General features: G+C 51.1%; 1 protein-coding gene across 4 annotated transcripts in view; it reads left to right on the forward strand.

Annotated features, from left to right (window-relative positions):
- Nucleotides 1-20,815, forward strand: part of SCARA5 (scavenger receptor class A member 5) — a 118,137-nt gene that overhangs the window by 64,358 nt on the left and 32,964 nt on the right. For 2 of the 4 annotated variants that reach the window (XM_045880069.3, XM_045880068.3), the window contains exons 4-7: nt 1,680-1,775; nt 6,169-6,843; nt 16,795-16,875; nt 18,965-19,063. In XM_045880069.3, coding sequence (XP_045736025.1) covers nt 1,680-1,775; nt 6,169-6,843; nt 16,795-16,875; nt 18,965-19,063 — 951 coding nt within the window. The remainder of the gene's footprint in view (nt 1-1,679; nt 1,776-6,168; nt 6,844-16,794; nt 16,876-18,964; nt 19,064-20,815) is intronic. The other 2 variants (XM_045880070.3, XM_045880071.3) reach the window with 1 other exon arrangement.

Genomic DNA, 20,815 nt, shown 5'->3' on the forward strand with positions numbered 1-20,815 from the left:
AAAAGCTGTTTCTTTTCTTCTATTGTCTCACCACCTGTCATGTTGGTTTTTATTTGCTGTTTACAATGACAGTAACAGGCATGAAGATTTTCAGGCGTGAGTACAGATCCTCGTAGGAACTGACTGGACCCTGATGTCCCCATGGGGCCAGAAGAGAGGGTGGCATGGGCCCCCGAGGTGGGAGTGGGAGGCTGAGACCTCATCCCAGGCTGGTGGGAGGTGGGGCTGCACATGAGCCAAGGTGCCAGGGCCCCTTTAGACTTCACTTACACAAACTCCAAGAAAAAATTCTCAAAATTTCAAAATGGTGATTGCAGAGCATGAAGTCCCCCAGCACAGTGCCCTTCTGGCCTGGAGCCCTGTGGGACAGCTCAGGGAATGCCCTGAGGCTGGCCCGGCTTCTCTCCTGCGTCTTGAAGTCAAGAGAACCCTAATAAAGCTGTGCATCACTGTAAGTGCTAAAGTTCTACTGATAACCTCATCGTTCGGCAATTCAGGAGGAAAATTATGCTCCACTTTTCTGTTAAAGTCACGTGTATCCAGAGCTCAACACATTCAAGCCAGCTTTGCAGACCACCGGAATTACCTTTCTTTCTCTTGGTGCTTATATCTACATGCTCACTTTGCTGTTTCATTTCAGCCCCATCCTTTCCCACATGTGCCTTTTATATGATCTCTGAATTCTGATACCCACCTGCCTGCCTTCAGTCTCACGAGCCTAAAAGGACACAAGGCAGGACTTGTGTACAGTCCTCGTGGCAAATGGAAGAAGGGAGGACTCCTACGAGCAGGGTGGCCTTGTGCTAGTTACCTAATATCTCCAGTGTTGGTGTTTTCTTGTATAAAGTGGTGATACTGTCTGCCCGCAGGCTTGGGAGGACTACAGGAGAACTGCAAGGCATTCAGCAGTGTTCTAGCGCCTGCCCCCCAACCCGCAGCCTCCCCAGCATGGGCCACCCTCCCTCAGACTGCTCAGATGCCACTTCACTTGGTGCCCTCCCAAGCCACTAACTAGTCCTCCCGACTTGTGGGCTGGAGTAGGGCCTCTGCTCAGGTGGCCTGCCAGAACCCTCCAACAGCACTCCCCTCCAAAGACAGGGGACAGATGCCCTATGCTGTTTTGTGCAAGGGAGGAAAAGTGGGAAAGCCTGCACGGCCTTCAGAGACTGAGAAGCCTGAGCCTGTTTGTGCCCTGTCACCTTCTTGAGCTTCTTCATCTGAAAATGGGCATAGTAATTCCAGCTTCGTAAGGTTGTCAGGAAGAGGGAATCTCCTATAAGAGATAAGAACTGAGTTTGGCATGCAGCAGGTGCTTAATAAATGTCATCTACTGCCCTGCTTTCCCATATAGATTTTGGAGTTCAGTATGTGATTGACTATCCCAGCAGCAGGGGTAGAGGACGGTGTGCTGGATTAAGGGACACCTGACCCCGATTCTTCTGTATTTTATACTCCTGGTAATCTCTTGACTTCTCTGAGCTTCTTTTTTTTCATCCTTACATGAAATGATGAATACTTGCCCTGCCTACCTCCCAAGGTGAGCTATGTTGAAAATTAAGTAAGGTGATAGATGTGAACTTTTATACAAAGAGAAAGGCTTATTAACACCACGGCCCAAGGTTTAAGCCACTAAACATCAGACAGAATGCCTGGCTTTCTTCTTCCCTGCCCACCCCCAGATCCTCTGCCTTGCTGGCATCGTACAGGTATGCCAGATGCCTTTGGGGAAGACAGCCTCTATGGTCAGTCACATCTGGAGCACCTTCACTTACCAGGCATGTGATTTTTTTGTTTGTTTTCATGAATATAAAGGACAGCTATGGAGTGGGGGGCTGACTCGGGGCCGGGGTGTAGGTGGGAAGGCAAGGCTCAATCGCTGTGCAGGTAAGAAGGCTGTAGGAGATGTGTGTGAGCAAGCCTCCTAGCTCCGGGCATGGCCTGAGGCAGGCCCTAATGCATTCATCATATATTAGTACAGTATTACATGCAGGAACACGTTAATTGGGATTCAGCACTCAATACTGAATCAGAATCCAAATTTGAATGTCTACATGATTCCTGCCGAGCAGCCTGACTCCCGCCTGGGTTTACAATGGGGAACTCACTACCTTCAAAGCTTATTCCCCATATTTGCATGTCTCTGTTAAAAAAAAATGGTTCTGTGCCTTCCATCCTTTAGCGGTACTGCAGAGGGGTCAAGAGCCAGGAGCTCTGGAACCATACTGCCCGGGACCCAAAATCAGTCTCCTCCCTTTCCTGGCTGTGTGACCTCGTGAGTTACCTAACCTCTGTGTGTCTCGGGTTCCTCGTTCAGAATATGAGGGTCCTAGTAAAACTTATCTCATAGGGTTGTTAGGTGATTGAGTGTATTCGTGTGAAAAGCACATAGCAAGTACTTGGGAAATGCCAGTTATGATTGTTACTCTATGATTTCTTGTCCCCTTTGTGAAAGTATAAAGGTCGAAGAATAATGAAAGCACATTAAAAAGAAAATATGCCAGGCGGAGAGATAAACGAACTGTTTGCATAAATATGAATTAAGAGAGTCACACTCAAGGAAGAATTGTTCCCTGTTGAGGACAGCAAACATCTGGAAGGAATTAAATGGGGGAAGAGGGTGGGTGGTGGTGGTGGTGTGGGCTGAGAACACTCTGTGACTGTTGGAAGGAGATAATTCATTTTGGGGGTGGGTAAATGATCCCCCCCAAAAAAGGGAGGCTGCTCTGGGCTTATACAGCATGATTTGATGCCCAGAGACTATTTACCCCTCCAAGTAATTTCTGTTTTGATTAGCGTGGGTACCTAAAATGTCAAAACCTTTCCTTTGAGCTAATGCAGTACCTTCAAAAGGCCACTTCTCAAATGTAAATATACTAATGTAAAAAATAACAAGGTACTGTTTTTTATATCTGTGAAATTAACAATATGAGGATTGGGGCACTCAGCTGCACTGTTTCAACTGGAAGCCTAGAACATCTTGGATGGGCACATAAATAGATGTAACTTTGGGGGAAAGTGATTTGGCTGGAGTTTTTTAGAATCACAAAAATGTTTATACCCTTTGATCTACTAATTTAACTTCTGGGAATTTATCGTTAGGAACATTTTCAAAACAAGGAGAGACCTTCCTGCATTTATTGTCTATGATTGAAAAAAAAATTTCAATGGTAAGAGAATGGGCAAATTACAACACATCCCCTTGATGGACTCTATGGGGGGGGCCACCAAAATTATAATTACGAAAGACAGAGAGAAGGATGAGAACATGTTTATGAAATAATCATACCAGAAAAAAAAAACCCTCTGAAATCAGATTGTAAAGATTGGGGATGTCTACAGATGGAGCAAGAAAAAGAAAACAGAAAGAAAACCAGTGTGCTTTGTTGGAGGTTGTGGGATTGTGGGAGAATTTTTTTCTTTCTTTTATTTGGGTGTATGTTAATATTGGTTGTGCAATGAACAATAATAAAAGACCCAAATAAACTCTCAAGGAAGGGGTAGCTGACTATCACTACCACATGGGCAACTGTCAGCCCAGTTTCCTGGACAGAGAGAGGGGGCCCCAGAGCTGGCAGGTTCTGAGAGGGGGCCTGCCGGGCAAGGCCAGGGCCCTCCAAGGGCACAGAGCACCAGTCAGGCATGGGCACCACCTGCAGAGGGAAGGAGGGAGCGGGAAGCCGGCAGAGGGGGAGTAAGGGAGATAGCCTACTTCATGGTGTAAGCAGGCCTGGAACTTAAAGCAAGTAGGTTGCCCTGTTCCCCTTAGTCACTCACAAATCCCAGGTTTCAAACCAGAATTTGCAAAGCCCAGAGTGTTCTTTACTGCATCCAATAAGCTGCTGTGTCTCTTTGAACTCCAGGGGCATCACGGGCAGCGACTGGAACCAAATTATCGGGCTTTCTGTTTTCCAACCGCCCTGTCTCTAACACTTGCGTACCAATCTGGGTCGAACATTGGACAAACACACTGGTTTTAAAATCAAATCCTGGCCTATGATGATTTCTTCAGCAGACAGTTCCTGTGGTTACTTAGGTTGTGATTGGGTCATGGATTCGTTTCCCCAGAACCTCTACTCTTATTGACAACGCTTCAGCTAAGCTTCCAGAGCATGGAGCAGGGGCAGGAACCATTGGACCAGGAGGCAGAAAGCATGCCATTAGGCAGTTCCTTTAGACTCTCTCAGCGTCAGTGTTTTCACTGGAAATTGGGGAAAATTTTCACCAAAGACTGCATAGACCCAAATCCAATGGCCAAAGTCTGAAAAGCCCAGACAGATGAAGCAAAACGGTCCAGTTTGGACCACATGACAAGTCTCATGCCCAGAATGAAGGAGACGATCCTTCTACCATACTTTTCCCAGTCTGTCCGCATTTTGGAAAACCACAGTTAGATCAAGCACCACCTCTAAGGGGATGTGGACACACTGAAGTATATGGAGAGGAGGGCAGCCAGGATATATGGAGGTTTAGAACCTAGTTAGGAGAGAACAGATGAAGGAAATGCAGATTTTCAATCAGAAAATTTGAAATTCTGAAGAGCTGTCTTGTGAAAAAAATATTTCACTAGCTCTATATGACCCCCAAAGGGCAGGGTCAGTGGATAGAAACTACAGGAAGGCAAATTTCCAGTCTGAACAGAATGCAGAACATTCCAACAGTTATAAGTAATTGAAGGCAGAGAGGCAGGTATAAGCAGATTGTAAAGATTGGGGATGCATGTGGATGGAGCAAGAAAAGTGGGTGCCAAGTGGGTCACCACTTGGCGTGTGGTTTTCTTGGAGATTAAAGTTCTGGGGGAGGGAGAAGCTGAGATGGGAACTTCAAAGCCCTACGTGGCGCTATGGGCCTCTGAATCTAATCTTAAATGACATAGTTTCTCCAGAGGCATGGTGGCAGCTGGTCTTCATGTGGCTCAAGCGCCCGCACAACTATCTGTCCCCTTCCCTGCCTGAGGTTCTGGAAGAGAGCTATCCTATCCCAATTTCTCATTGTTTGAACAGGCTGTGGATGAAGTTCCCTGCTGTGCCCATTCCAAGATTTCCAAGGCAGACTTCCCTCTGTGCCTCATCTGCCCCCACCTCCTACTCTGTCCCACTTCTACTAGTTTCCATTTCTCTAGTGTGCAGAGCAGAGGGGGGTACCACCCTGGCCAGTGCACAGCGAACAGACCGCAAGCATCCCTAGGCTCCTAGCACCAGGGTTTCTGGTATACCTGAGTCAGCGCAGTCTGCAAGCTTCCAGGAGGAGACACCAGATTGCAATTATTGAGATGCACATCCCTCCCCTTAGTATTGTAAAATAGCTACTTATCACCAAGAAAAGGAAACCTCTCCGAGAGGAAAGGGCAAAAAGTCACTGAGAGGGGTTCGTTGCTTGAGGAGGGAAATAGACGATTTAGAAAAAGGGTGGGGGGGGGGGCAGAGAAGGGAAGGGATGAATATAAAAGCATCTGTACCTGCGCTGAGGGGCCCTTGCCCAGCAAGGGAGGGGATGGAGTGGTGGGACCCTGAACCCAGGAGGCTGGGAAGTACAGTGTTGCCCAGAGCCCGGCTGAGTCCACTGCTGGCACGGCTCCTTCAAACGATTCTGGAGCAGACTTGTAGGGAAGCACCCCGGTTCTGGAGCAAGCAAGCCTACAGGGTGGAATCCTGGCTCCATGACTTACTTGCTGGGCTACCTTGGGCGACTTTAACAGCTCGGACCCTAGAGGGGGATAAGAATGGTACCTGCCTCCTTCGGTTGAGAGGCTAACACTCAATATCTTCGCGCTAACCACGTGACACTGCTGATGGCCAGTCATGTTCCACATGCAGAAATGACAACAGCATAGGGATCGACCTCAGACATAATGGGGAGATGAGTACGACTGGCCTGCCCCTTAGAATTATCTCGGGCTCTTTGAAAAACGCCAAAGCCCAGGTCACACCCCAGACCAATTTACTCACAATTTTTGTGGGCGAGCCTACTGGACAGACAAGCTTGGGGACCACTGGCTTAGCACCGTGCCGGGGATCTATTAAGAGTCACCCTCTGCTTGCCAAACTTCACCTGGCGTTTATCGAGCACCTACTGCATGCGAGGCCTGCCTCTTGGGACCTGGGACCCTCCCCAGCCGAGCTGACCTCTCCCCTCTCCCTTCCTCCGCACCCCCCGCCCCCCTCCCCGCAGTGTCCAGGCCCCGGAGCTCCCCGGACGACCTGAAGGCGCTGACTCGGAACGTGAACCGGCTGAACGAGAGCTTGCGGGACTTGCAGCTGCGGCTGCTGCAGGCTCCGCGGCAGGCGGACGCGACCGAGCAGGTGTGGAAGGTGCAGGACGCGCTGCAGAACCAGTCGGACTCGCTGCTGGCGCTGGCGGGCGCCGTGCAGCGGCTGGAGGGCGCGCTGTGGGGGCTGCAGGCGCAGGCGGCGCAGACGGAGCAGGCGGTGGCCCTGCTGCGGGACCGCGCGGGCCAGCAGAGCGACGCGGCGCAGCTGGAGCTCTACCAGCTGCAGGTGGAGAGCAACCACAGCCAGCTGCTGCTGCGGCGCCACGCGGGCCTGCTCGACGGGCTGGCGCGCAGGGTGGGCGTCCTGGGCGAGGAGCTGGCCGACGTGGGCGGCGCGCTGCGCGGCCTCAACCACAGCCTGTCCTACGACGTGGCCCTGCACACCACGCGGCTGCAGGACCTGCAGGTGCTGCTGAGCAACGCCAGCGAGGACACGCGCCGCCTGCGGCTGGTGCACAGGGGCATGGAGCTGCAGCTCCAGCAGGAGCTGACGGTGCTCCGCACGGTCACCGAGGACCTGCGCCTCAAGGACTGGGAGCACTCCATCGCGCTGAGGAACATCTCCCTCACCAAAGGTAGCCGCCTGGCCCACCCGACCCCACAGTGCCTGCCTGGGCCCTACCAGCTCCGGCCTTCTTCCTGCGCACCCCTCCCGAAGGGCCCAGGAGGTCCCCCCGCCCCACCTCCCCCAACCCACTTGCCCTGGGGAGTCGATGCCCCCCCCACCCGCCCCCGCTATTCAGTCTTACCCTACAGGACCCTGGGGTTTTCTGCCCAAATGGCTTGTGCCCATTTTCCACCCTGTGTAGGTGTCTCCCCTGGATAACCCTAACCTCCCTTCCACCTCCCAGACAGTACACTCAGCACACCGCCCCCCCCCCCCCCCCCCCCCCCCCGGGCATGAGAATGGCCAAGGGTGGCTAATGGGAGACCGGGTGGTCAGAGCTTGGATGTGCCAACAGGAGCCTCCAAGTGTTTCCTGCTGTGGAAAAGCAGAGGGTCAGGCTGCAGGCTCCGGCCGGGAACAGGGAGGCACGCTCCTCCAGGGTCGTGGTATTCCAATGCCTAGAGCCACAAGGAATGGAGAATCCCAGATTTGAACTTGGCCTTCCAGGCTGTTATGAAGTATATTCATCCAGGCAGAAGAACACATTTTACTTAACAATTTGTTAGCTTCATTTATAGCTCTTAAATGTAATGGCAAAAATGTGTAGGCCGGGGCGCCTGGGTGGCTCAGTTGGTTAAGCGACTGCCTTTGGCTCAGGTCATGATCCTGGAGTCCCTGGATCGAGTCCCGCATCGGGCTCCCTGCTTGGCAGGGAGTCTGCTTCTCTCTCTGACCCTCCCCCCTCTCATGTGCTCTCTCTCTCATTCTCTCTCTCAAATAAATAAATAAAATCTTTAAAAAAAAAAATGTGTAGGCCTCCGCTGGTATTCTTGCCCCAGGCCTGCAGACTCTAGAGCCTTCAGAGCAAGCTTCTCTCTTTTCCACGCCTAACTGGTCCCCACCCCCCCATGCCTTCCTGCTATTGTCTGCCCTACGCATCACCGTCAGCGGTACCTTTAGTGAAACGCACTTTTCCCACATCACCCCCCCACCCCGCTCAGGACTCCACCAGGGCTCCCCAAGTTCTGCCTGATTCAATAAATCCTCCTTAGCCTGACAGTAGGCAATAATGACACCACGGTGGGCGCCAGCTATGGCAGGTTCCGTGGCTTGTACCAAGCATGCCTTGTATGATGCCTTTCATTTTTAAATTTTTATTGAAGTATAGTTGACACACAATGTTACGTTAATTTCAGGTGTACGACTTAGCGATTAGAGAATTCTGTATACCTTATGCTATGTCCACCACTAGTGTAGCTACCGCCATATAATGTCTTTTTTTTTATTATGTTGTCAGTCACCATACAGTACGTCATTAGTTTTTATTGATGTAGAGTTCCATGATTCATTATTTGTGTATAACACCCATGTCTTTTAAAAACAACGGTGAGTGTACTACTTCAGGAAGCTGCTCACAGCCTCCCGCCAGGAGGTGATGGAGCCAGGATTTGGACCCAAGCTTTTCTGATCCCAGAGCTGACCCCAGCCTGACTTCCCTGCCTTCTCCTCTGACTGTTCCCGTCTACCAGAGGTTATACATGGAACAGTCTGTAGGGACAAGTCGAGCAATGTCCATGAGTGAAGTGACCTTGGTGTCAGGGGAGTAGTAGGGGCTATGGCAGGTCCACCCCATTTGGGCCAGGCTGGAATATGGGCCTGGCATTGACAAAGTCTTCCCATTTTTCACCAGAAACCAGAAACATGGAATGTTCTAGAAATTTTTATTTGTCTAATTCTGTGGGTCATATATGGTCCATAAACAGCCAGTGTCCACCCCCCTGCCCCGTGGGAAGCATCTGGTCCAGTGGGACACGTCTTGTCACTGCCCCAGAGACGCAGCCCGCCCTTCCCATTGCCCTGGCTTTACTCCAGCTATTCCTCCTACCTCAGCGCCTCCTTCTTCCTCTTCCTCCTCATCATCCAGATCCCACTGATCCTTCAGATCTCACTCAAACCCACCTCCCGCGAGAACCCCGCCAGCCGCTCTAGCTCACTGAAGCCTCTCTCCTCTGAGCTTCTCCGTGTATCAGAGTGGAAAGTAGGAATGATGGAGCCTTCCATTTGCATAGTCTTTTCCAGTCCACAGTCCAGTCTACATTATTTTGTTTTAAAGTGGGTCCCTACGACCGGCTGTGAGGTTGGTTGAAGGCAGGCTTTGTTATTGAGGGCAGGGTAGGATTCCTGCAGAAAAACAACTGAGGCTCCCAGAGGAAATGCCTGATTTACACAAGGCCACACAGCTGGTAATGATCTGACCCAGGACTTTGTGTTTTCAAACGGTCTTAATAAGGTATAATTTATATGCTGCAGTGTTCACCCATTGAAGTGTAAAATTCAGTGATCAGGCCAGGATGTTGAACCCACTGCCCAGTGCTCACCACACTGCAGTCCACCCCGGCCCACCCTCTAGCATCCCCCCTGCTCCCCCCAGCACCTGACAGCGCAGTGCACAGAACTGGGACCCCGTATATGTTGGTGAAGCAACTGTTAGATCTTGAACCTGGACAGTCAGAGCATTGATTTTCTTGTCCTGGGACACCCAGGCTTTCACTTCCCAGAAATCAAAGGAGGACAGGAGGTAGAATTTATTCTTCCAGATCCACACCCCTGGGATTTTAGTTTTTCCCATCTTCTTTCTTCCTTGGCCCCCTCTGCCCACAGCAGTCTGTCAGGTAATTACTAATAATAGCAACGGTACCAAATTATGACCCACTCTGAGCCAGACACTGTGTTGACATTAACTCTCTAAATAGACATTAAGGACTACTAATCCTCACATCCTGCAAACGGGTATTATTGTCCCCATCTTATAGATGAGAAACTTGGATAACTTTCCCACTGTTTCTTACCCAATTGGCAAGTGGCAAAGTCAAGGTTTAAATGTGGGTCTTTGTGGTTCAGAATCCATGTTCTTGTCACTGATCATCCTGCTTCCTAGGGTGGAAATTTGCCAGCTCTGAGCAATGAAGGAAGAAAAGAGTGTGGTCCCTTGGACTCCATTTGGCGGAGGGGGGGGGTGTAGCCCCTCCCCACTTCCTTCCTCTTGCAGTCAGGAAACATCACAATGCCTCCTGCTGGCGCCTCCTCTTGGGCCTCTCTGAGCATTTCATAGCCTGCCTGCTTCTATAATTTGCAAGTGCGTTCTCCTTGGTTTGGACTGAAGCTGCTCTGGGCATCCATTTGTGAAGGTTCTGCCAGTGGGATCCTCCAAGTAGTCTTTCTTTGGTTCTTAAGATTCACCCTCCATTCCCTGGAACCAGAAGTTTTACCTCTGTCCTGCCCAGGCCTGCCTTCCAGTCCTCGAGCTTTGCATTCTCGATGGGCTGCTAGATTTTGGAGACGAACACTGCTCAGTCCCTCTGGCTCCTGGGATCACCACTGCATCGGGCACCTCCCTTTCCCACCTCCCTCTCTCGTCGTCTCCAGGGACCCAACTGGTATGATTCCCAAGGATTCTCTTTGGCATATCCATTCAATGAGACAAAACTTTACCCTGGCTTTTGGATAAGGGATGTGTTACCAGCTAAGCTTCTATGCATTTCCATACTGCTCTCTGGAATGGCCTTTCTGCCCTAACTTTGTCCAGTTCCTGTCTTAGTCTTTAAACACACACGCACACTTGCACTCTTGCACTCTTTGCCCTTGGCTGTGCAGAATCCACAAATACTCAACTATGTGTATTTTTCAAACATGACCTTATTTATGTTATTCTGGGGCTTGACCCCAAATGGTTTTCATTCTCTCACTTCGTTATCCAGTTTTCTATGAATTTTGTCTCCAGCTTGTCTTTCGTGTACACTCACGACAGTGCTTTCTGTTTTCTGCTTTGGATTTTCAGTATTAATCATGTCTGTTGAAATCTGTCTGTGGTTGGAAAGAAGCAGAGAACTTAGATGATCAGAGAGAGAAGGCATCCAGGAGGGGCGGATAACCAGAGAGGGGAGGCATCCAGGAGGAGGAAGGTGTGAGCCAGGCAGGAAGGCAGGACTCTCCACCATATTCAGATGGCCTGTTTGCTAGATGGACGGTTACAGAATCACAGAACCTTACAGTAGTAACAGGCTCTGAAATCACCTAGTCCACTCCTCTTGTTTTACAGTTGAGGATTTGAGGCCCAGAGAGGAGAAATGACTTGCCCAAGTCAAATCCCAAGCCAGTGGCCTAGCTGGGACTTGAAAATCCATCTCTCAGTTAATGAAAACAAGCCAGCAGGGCAGATTTACGTGTGAGCTGCTTTTTTTAAGAAAACACACCATGCATTGGAGAGCCCAGCAGTGTTTATAAAGCGTTGACGTGATGGAGGGAGACCTCGGGTCCCAGGCTCCAACTCTGGCCTCTAGTGCATAGGGACTTGCTGGAGGGATCAAGCATCTCTGTGGATGGGGCCCAATATGAAGAGTGTTTCTGCCCCACCAAGGCCTGGGAAGCAGGGACTAGGCGGCAGCTCCCTGGGCCAGATGGCACTGTCCTGTCACCTTCCACACTGGCCTCTCTGCTGGGAAGGTAGTGGAGAGCCTGCCCTGAAAATGAGCAGTGTTACCAGCCTTGCCCACCGCCCTTCAGCCCAGGAGGCTCCAAGGAAAGCTGGGCCGGACCTCTGGGCCGTGTCCCCCAGGCTGCTCAGTGCAGCTGATGGGCCCTGCCCCAAACACACAGTGAAGGAAGTGGGATAGCGTGCAAAACTGTAGAGGGGAAGCTGACAGCCCAGGGCCCCAGTGACGTCAAGGGGGGAAGGAGGGCAATTAACTGAGGGACTCCACTTTGGTCAGGCACTCTGGGATTGATTGATAGCAACGGTACCAAACATCCGCCAGATCTTTTCCTTTTCAAGAGGTACAGGGGGCAGTGTCTATATTATGATTTTGGTCACGGTTCTGCTGGCTTCAGGCCCACTTTCATCAGCTCTCCTTGTCCTGTTTCCAGCACAGGCAGGTCCCCTATGCCATCGCTCATGCCAGGATCTGGGAAGGGTGGACGGATTGCTTCTCCCTCCCTGTTGGCTGGGCCCCAGAAGAACCCAGTGCTCAAGTCACATACCCTTCGTTCTGTTCTGGAGATGTTTCCAGCTGGTGCAGCCCAGGGGCAGCCCCCGGGGGGGGCAGAGCTGCACTGGGGCTGTGGGGGAGGACGGGACTGGACTGGTGGGCGGGCTCTGAGAGGACACCCTGGGCCCAGGGCACAGGGCTGGAGGGTTCCCTCCGTCCTCCTCCTCCTCCCCGTCCCCCATGTAGGCAGTGGGCTGACAGAGAAACTGGCACCTCGGACCAGAAGCAGAGTAGAGGGGGCTCTGGAACCATTTTCCCAGTGGAGGAGAAGTAGACCCCACTCCTCCTCATCCCAGACCACCTCCATGCTCTGGCCTGCTCGAGTGACAGAAGAGATGAGCAAGTCACAGTGCCAAGAGTCAAGAACTTAAAAAGCTCAGCTGCGTACCATTAGGACCGCTGATACCGTAATAGCTTCTACAACTGCCCAGAAGTCATTCGTAGACTCTCTACGGTGTGTGAGGCACAGGGCCTGTCCTCCTTGGGGACCATGGTGCAGGATGAGTGACGGGGCCCAGGGAGCGGGCCCAGGGTGGCCTGCCCAGGTTCAGGGGTGCTCCCATGAGCACAGTCATGTCTGAGGGGCTGTCCAGTTCTCAGATTTTGGGAGCTCTGCCCAGGGGCCCTGAGAGATCAGAATGGTGTGTGTGTGGAGGTGAGTGTCAGGCCTGAGGGGGACAGGGCTCTTGAAAAGGAAAAGATCTGGCGGATGTTTGGGGACATATGAGAATGTTTTCGCTGAGGTGAGAGGGAGCTTGTGTCCAGAAGCATCAGAGTGTGAGTTTGCGGAAGGGGTCAGGTGGGGAATGATCTTCAGGGGTCTCCGATAGAGGGGCTGTGACCCCTTGTGCTATAAGGGACCTCAGAGACTGTGAGTTCACTCGATTCTGACGAGATTAATGGGTTTTAGAGAGACCGCAGACAAGGAGGTCCTTAAAAAGGCTGGGAGCGGGGCTCTTGGGTGGCTCAGTCGTTAAGCGTCTGCCTTCGGCTCAGGTCATGATCCCAGGGTCCTGGGATTGAGCCCTGCATCGGGCTCTCTGCTCTGCAGGAACTCTGCTTCTCCCTCTCCCACTCCCCCTGCTTGTGTTCCCTCTCTCGCTGTGTCTCTCTTAGTCAAATAAATAAATAAAAATCTTAAAAAAAAAAAAAAAAAAAAAGGCTGGGAGCAAGACCCGGATGAGTGTGGTAGCCGTGAGGAAGGAGGTAGAGAAATGACATGGGAATCACCTCGATGATGAGCCTTGGTGAGCAAAGGGGGTATGGGGTACAGAGGAAAGGGAGCAGTCAAAGCAAGCTCAAGACTTTTGGCCTAGGTTCCTGGGAAAATGATAAAAAGTCAGACCCCAAGTGTGCATTCCCCACAGGCAGCGATTCGAAGAAGCGCTTGGTCGTCGGAGCCCCCGGCAGCCTGGCCCCATGAGACTCACACGGGCCACAGTTTAGATCCTTCTAAGTCTGTGGGGCTAGTTCCATCTAAGGGGAGGACAAAGGCTTGGAAATCATCACACACCTGTACTGTCCACTCTGCCTTCCTCCCAGTTCATCTCCAGTAAAGGCCCTTAATAACCGCTCATCTGTGTCTTAAAAACTCTACCCACGTGTAGGACGTTCCAGACCTGCGTCTCCCTGAATGAGCCAGCCAAGCTTGGCAAGGTGATTTCAGGGGCAGCTCAGAATGACTATACGTGGTGATCTTGGCATAGTTCTGGTGAAGGCTTGGGGGGGGGGGGCGCAGATGGTCAGGATGGCCTTGCCACTCAAAGGTTACCAAGCCCCTTTATATCCAGCATGTCATGTAATCCACCTACTCCTCAGATGTCTGGGGAAAAACTTTAACTTAGATTTTATAGAACCAGGACCTGAGCCCAAGACACTCCATATCCATAGCCAGTGCCTACCTTCCAAATGATCTCCACCGCCCTGATGCCCCACCACCCGGGCCATTCCCTGGGCAGCCTCCTCCCTTTGCAAGAATTACTCCTGGGAAGATCCATACATTGAGTCACGCCCACAGGAGAGCAAATAGAACAAATTCGAGTGTTCAGTACATTGCCTTCTTGACCCGCTCATGTTCTGGAAGCACTGAGTTCCATGTGGGGGAGGGACAAAGAAGAGTGACAAGGCGGGGAGTGTACTGGGCACAGGGAGAAGGACATCCTTCCCAGGGACAACTCGTGCAGTGCAGACATCCAGGCAGCCCTCAGTTTCCCTTGCTGCCGCTCTGACCTGACAGAGAGATTGCTGGAATGGGGGTGTAAAGCTCATCTGCTCCTTCCACCATGCCTTTCCTTTGCTGTGTAATCTGAGTTGTGTCTTAACGCTGTCATCTGAAAACTAGGATCACTATGGCCAGGCTCACTTTGCTTTTCTTCATAGAAGAGAGGAAGATGGCCACAGAACCTGGTCCCCTTTAAATGATTTGTGTGTTATGTGTGCATTTTTAAGTCGCTGATTGCTTTTTCCCTGTGTATGTGCCATGGAATCATTAAACGGCTGTCAACTTGGGTTAGGGTCTGAGGACGGTGCCAACTTTTGGAATGTATCAGTACATCTCAATCTTGGCTGCCTGGTTGTTTTGTATGTATTAACACCCTCTGATCTCATTCATTCACCAAATATTTCTTGTGCAATCCATTGCTGCTATGCTGTGAGTGTGCATGTTTTGGTTTCCTAGGGCTGCCATAACAAAGGACCACAAACCGGGTGGCTTAAAACAACAGAAATTGATTCTCTCACCATGCCGGAGGCTGGAAGTCCGAAGTCAAGGTGTCCCTGGGGTCATGTTCCCTCTGTAAGCTCCAGGACACAATTCTCCTTGGCCTCTTCCTAACTTCTGTTGGTTGCTGACAATCCTTGGCATTCCTTGGCTTGTAGACACTCAGCCCCCCTTGTCACATAGCATTCTCCCTGTGTGTCTGTCTGTGCTTTATCTTCTTCTAAGAACACCGGCCATTGGGTTAGGACCCACCCTGCATTGGGTTGGGACCCACCCTGCATTGGGTTGGGACTCACCCTGCATTGGGTTAGGACTTACCCTGCATTGGGTTGGGACCCACCCTGCTCTAGCATCACCCCCTCTTAATGAATAGCATCTGCAAATGACCTTATTTCCAAATAAGGTCACATTCTGAGGTTTCAAGTGGACATGAATTTTGAAGGGACGCTCTTCAATTCACTGCACTATGGTTGTGGCATTTTCCTGGGTCTTCTTTTTCTGTCACAAGACGGCAGGAGTGGGGAGCTTGGCGTCTGGATCTTCACAGCTGGGTCAGGGATGTCAAGGATGGAGCTGGCAATTTTGTTAGGAAAGAAAGAACACGTACAGCTATGAGTGGAGGACAAGGCGGTGAGAGATAAGTGTCAAATGGCACCATGTATGTCCATTCAGGTGGCTGTGCCCACCCTCCGCAGGACGCTGGCTCGGAGAAGCTCTGGCCGGGAGGCAGCCATGAGCCACGTGGAGTGGGGGTAGGGACAGGAAAACATAAGGGATTGATCTGGCGGGCAGCAGGCTGGGGGGTGGAAAGGTCTAACTGCGTTTTGGGAACAGGGAGCCATCTTGTGTGACAAGTGAGGCAGCAGGGATGGGACCAGACAGACCGGAGTTGGAACCTGCACTCCTTTTCTCACTACCCGGCTGTGTGGCCTCAGACAAGTAACTTCAACACCCAGCCTCGTTGTGGGGACTGAATCCAGTCACATAGGCTGGAATCCCTGCCACAGTGGAGTCTGGCCCTGGAAGAAAGCCCCGCTCAGGAGCAATTAGATGCCCCCTTCTTCCCATCAGGTGCTCAAGCCAGAAATCTGGACATGATCCTGGTCTTCTCCCCCACCTTCACCTACGTTTAGCCAAGGTCTGTCTGTTCTGCCTCCACACAGCCACTCACATCCCTCCAGGCCACCACTTCCCTAATTCAGGGTTCTGCCGCCTCCCACTCGGGGTGCGGCCTCCTCATGGCCTCCCATCCTGAGCCACTTTCCAACATGGCAGCCTGAGCCATTTTCCTCGTGTGCAGATCTGATCACACTCGTGTTTCCCTCAGGCCCCGCTGCCGCTTCGGAAGCCCTCAGGGTCAAGTCCAACACTTGGGCCAGGCCTCCAAGACCCCCATTTGCTCACTCTTCTCGTCCTATCATGTGTCCCCAGCTTCTAATCCCACGGTAGCTCACATCTCTCTTTCTTTAAGCTCTTATAGGGATTGTCCTCTCTGCCTGGAACTCTCCCTTTCATTCTGTCTAATCAGTTCAGGCTACTATAACAAAATACCATGGCCCGGGCAGCATAAGGAGCAGACCTTTATGTCTCACAGTTCTGGAGGCTGGGAGTCTGAGATCAGGGTGCCAGCACGGTTGGGTTCTGAGGAGAGCCCTCTTCCTGGCTTACTGGTGGCTGCTTTCTTGCTGTGTCCTCACATGGTGCAGGGAGAGGGAGAGGGAGAAAGAGCACCCAAGCATGGCGAGGGAGGGAAGGAAGGAGCAAGAGTACTGACTGGTGTGTCTTATTGGGGGCCCTATCCTCATGACCTCGTCTAAACCCGACCACTTCCAAAGGCACCACCTCCAAATACCATCACATTGAGGATTAGGGCCTCGGCGTGTGCATTTGTTGTGGGGAGGGGGTGTGGATCAGAGATATTCAGTCTTCCCTTTACTTAGCCACCTTCTGTTCCTCCTTGAGATTTCACTTTAGATATCACTTCTTCCAGGAAGCTTTCCTTGATTCCCCCTGCACCCATACAAGACTGGGCTGTGTGCTCCCAAAGCATAATGCTGACTCTTCCTCTCTTTAAGAGGGAGTTTTTGTTGCCTCTGCAGGTATCCTGTTCCAGAAAGCTACCTGCTAACTTTGGTGCCATTTGTAACCCTTTCAGGACCACCGGGCCCCAAAGGTGATCCAGGAGATGAAGGGAAGGAAGGCGAGCCTGGGATCCCTGGATTACCTGGACTTCGAGGTGATTGGGAAGCCCCGGGAGGAAGCTGCGCATACCAAGAAGGGGAGGGTGCCCCAATCCTTCCCTGGCCCTCTACTTTCTCCTTGATATGTGATGGGGCTCCCTGGGAGAATGCCCAATCAACCTATTTTCAAATGCCCTGTTCTGTCAAAAGACTGATAGGTTGTAGGTATAACAATAGGATGGAGCAAATACTTCTCGATAGAAAGTACCAGGATGTGAAGGAAAGGGGTGCACGAGAGGCTCACAGCTCCCTGAAGCCACGTCCCACCCCAGGAGTCAGGGTTCATGTGACCAAGGCCTTCAGAAGGAATGGAGGGTGTTTTGCAAGTATGTTTTACCTCTTCAGTGTTTCCCGAGTCAGCAGACCCCTGATGCTCCCTCCTCCTTGCTGATTCTGCCCAGATCAATGAACAGACTAGTGACAGCTCTGAAGATCCAGTGGCTGGTGGGGAGGGTAGCTTCTGGCCTTCTGGAAAGAGGGCGTTCTTCTTCAACTCATTGTCTCAGAAGTTCCTGTCCTGTGACTTTATCAAACCTGGCATCCCAGTCTGTTCACTTCTGAGTCTCTGCTGTGAGCAGCAGTTTTCTAGAAGAATGCAAAGCCTTCTAAACAATGCAAGAAAAGGAGGAGTTTATTCGGGGAAAGATGTCTGTTAATGTCAGGAATTACACCTCTAAACCATCCGCTTCCTAAGTCTCGAGGAGGTTGCGAACAGGAGAGAGGGCAGAAGCTAGTAGAAGGAGAGCCCACAGCCCGGCTTCCACTCCTGGCTCCCCTCCAAGGGAACTCCCCACATTCAGAACCGAGGATGCCTAGATACTCACAGAGCTGTGAAAGCATTTTTTCTGCCTTATTAAATTGTATGATGGGGAGCTCTGGGCATATCTCATATTAGATTTAGAATTCTGCGGCAACTAGGCGGTTGGACTCCAAGCAGGTACCTTGCATTAGGCAGGAAAAAAAGAAACCAATCAGCCCTTCTCTGAGGTCCCACCATCCTCTGGGGCCACGCGTCCTCTTCCAGACATTTGATGTTAGCCCTGGAGAAATAATAACTGGAAGACAGGTTTTTCCAAGTTACGGAAAAAGACCAGAGAAAGCCAACTCACATCCAAAGCAGGAAAGAACAAGTAATCAGTTAATTAAGAGTTCTTTGGTTTACAGAGATAACTGTGGGCTTAGGTCAGGCCTCGGGGGTGGGGGGTGGGGGGGGGTGGGCAAGGCTCTCACTGGGTGAAAGCATTTGTTGATTCTGGCTCTCCATGGTGAAATGCAGTCAGTGGCCACGGGGCCTCGTGGCCAGGAGCCCTGGGGCCTGATCTGCCAGCAGGTCATCCATCCCATTCACTGGCCTTGCTGACTTTCTCCGTCCTCCTCAGCCTGGGATCTCCTCAGCTATACCTCCCTGGATGTACAGCATGGAAGGGATCTTCGTGGCTTTTTTCTTAAAGAGGATGGGGAGGTGCTTCATCTTCCTCCTACCCTAAATGCCAGTAAGCACTTTTCATCCAGCTTGAGACAAAGCTGACTGACCACAGGCTTTCAGTTCAGGAAGGCCAGGGCTCAGATCCCTCTCTGCTGCGTGACCCTGGGCAGGTTACTTAACCTCTCTGGGCCTCAGTTTCCTCCTTTGTAACATAGGTGAAATAATACCTCAGTTTATTGTGAGGATAAAATGAGATGCTTTATGAGAAGACTCCAGAACAGTATCTGACACATAGAAAGTACTCAAAAAAAAAAAAAAAAAAAAAGTTTGCTGAATTTAAATCTCCAGCATAGCTGGAGGTAAAGGGACATCTCCCAAATGGAGCGGGCACCACCACCATCACTCACAATAGGATTGGACCTTTCGGCGGGGCGGGAAGGGGTCCAGCCTAACTGGATAAAAGGTGCCTCTGGGGAAGGTTTGTGCTAACCTTCTGGACACTTGCTTTTGCAGCATCTTTAAGTTAACTGAGAAGAATCAGGAAGGAAAAGCTGCAGGGGGATGCCTGGTTGAGGTGGACTGCTGGGCCAGATGATGACCTGCAGAGGCCCTTCCAGTTCTGAGTCTGAGCCTCCACAACTTGTCCTCTGTCTTCCCAGGGCTGCCAGGGGAGAGAGGCACCCCAGGACTGCCAGGCCCCAAGGGCGATGATGGGAAGATGGGAGCCATGGGACCCATGGGCATGCGCGGGTTCAAAGGTAATAACGAATCTCCGGGCACCCATGTAGCCTTGCTCACCACCAGCCCCTGGCGCCAGCGTGGACACTGGAGTGGATGGACGGGGTTTGCCTTTTGGCTCTGCCACCGACCAGCTAGCTCAGGCACCTTGGACAAGCCACTTCGCCTTGTCAGACCTTAGTTTCTCTGTCCCAAACCCAGAAATCCTCATGATACCATTCTTCAGAGGGCTGTCACGAGGATTACACGGGTCACGTTGACCTTCTGTCAGCTCTCCACTGCTGCAGAAATGCAAAGCGGTGTCCCTGGGGGTTGCGGCTCAGTGGTGTAGCCAGGGGAAGCCAGGCTGGGAGAACAGGCTCGCGGGAGAAACAAGGGGCTGCAGACCCAGGACACCCACCTCCTTCCCCGGACCCCCAGATTCCCAACAGTCCATCCCATGCTTTTGACTCCCCCCATATTTGAAACGTTCATTCAGTTCTCAGATTTCCACTCCAATAGTGTTCCTGCTGAACTGGTTTTCTTCCTGATGGCAGTCACCTTGTTCATTGTTAGGGGCATCCACGTTATTAGTCAGTCCCTGGCTTTCCACATTCTCTTCAAGAGCGTGCAGACTTCCACCGTAACTGCGGGGCAAGATGAGGAAATCGGGTGCTGGTTCCCCCGTGTTAACCTCCTCACCTGTGAAAATGAAAACGAAGGAAAAGTACTATTAATCATTCCCACCCCGTCTAGGAGGGTCTCTGCGTCTTAGATCGCTGGGAACTTTTAGGCTACTTGCTAGTGATTGAACAGGCTGAGGTTTTCCTCCCTTTTATGATCGACATTTTTTAAAAAATGATTTTAAAACAGACTACAAACGCAGCACGTGCTTGTTGAAAAAATTTGACAATACAGAAGTACGTAAGGTATAAACTAAAAAGGGAGTCCCCTCCCCCTTAGTCCCTTAAGCTGTTAGTCTTTAGAGTAACTACTGTAAACACTTTGGGGCACATCCTGCCAGATCTTGTTCTAAGCATATTCACATTTATGTATATGATTGCCTTGGGGTATTTTTTTTTTTTTTTTTCAAAACTTGGATCACATTAGGCATCCTTCCCTGGAACTTGCTGGCTTGCTTTTTTTCACCAGACAATAGGCCATAGGCTTTTGACTTGCAGATATCTTTCTGGAGGTACTTGGAATAGAATTCCCTGGTCATTTTACTGCCCCCTGGAGTGGTGTCAGGACCTTCTACTTCTTTGTAGCACAAGATGCTAGCTGGAAAAAGAGCTCTGTTCTTTCCACCATATCCTGAGAAGGAAATTTTACAATTTCCCTGGAAGCTCTGCCTCATGTTTCCTAGCCTCCCCCCAACACCCCTCCCCCCCCCCCGCCCCGGTAAATTTGCCTGACATATAACCTCTGTCATCCCGAAGTCACTGAAGACCCTCCCGCCATGTTTTCCTCTTGTGCTTATTAGGGCAAACTTGGCCGTGCACTTCTGAAACCTTGACTGCTTACTAGGAATATCTTCGCCCCGTCTTCTTCCTGTTGAATACCACATACTCTAGATGCTGCTCTTCTACACTTTAATTAGGAGGGAACCCCCTGACCTCCTTCCTGGGGTGACCAAAACATGCAGCGTAATTGACTCAAGCTCTTATCTTTCCTGCTCTGCCAGCTGAGAGTTTCTCAGGTCTTGGGTTTGGGTTGATTCATCTCTTGCAGATAATATTTTATCCACGGTCAGGATTTGTTTCCACTTCTAATGCCAGTTTTCCTCCTCTGTG

The sequence above is a fragment of the Mirounga angustirostris genome, unplaced genomic scaffold (assembly GCF_029215605.1).
Source record: "Mirounga angustirostris isolate CCGP_5_RB_7025 unplaced genomic scaffold, mMirAng1.0.hap1 SCAF_2, whole genome shotgun sequence".
NCBI classification, from domain to species: domain Eukaryota; kingdom Metazoa; phylum Chordata; class Mammalia; order Carnivora; family Phocidae; genus Mirounga; species Mirounga angustirostris.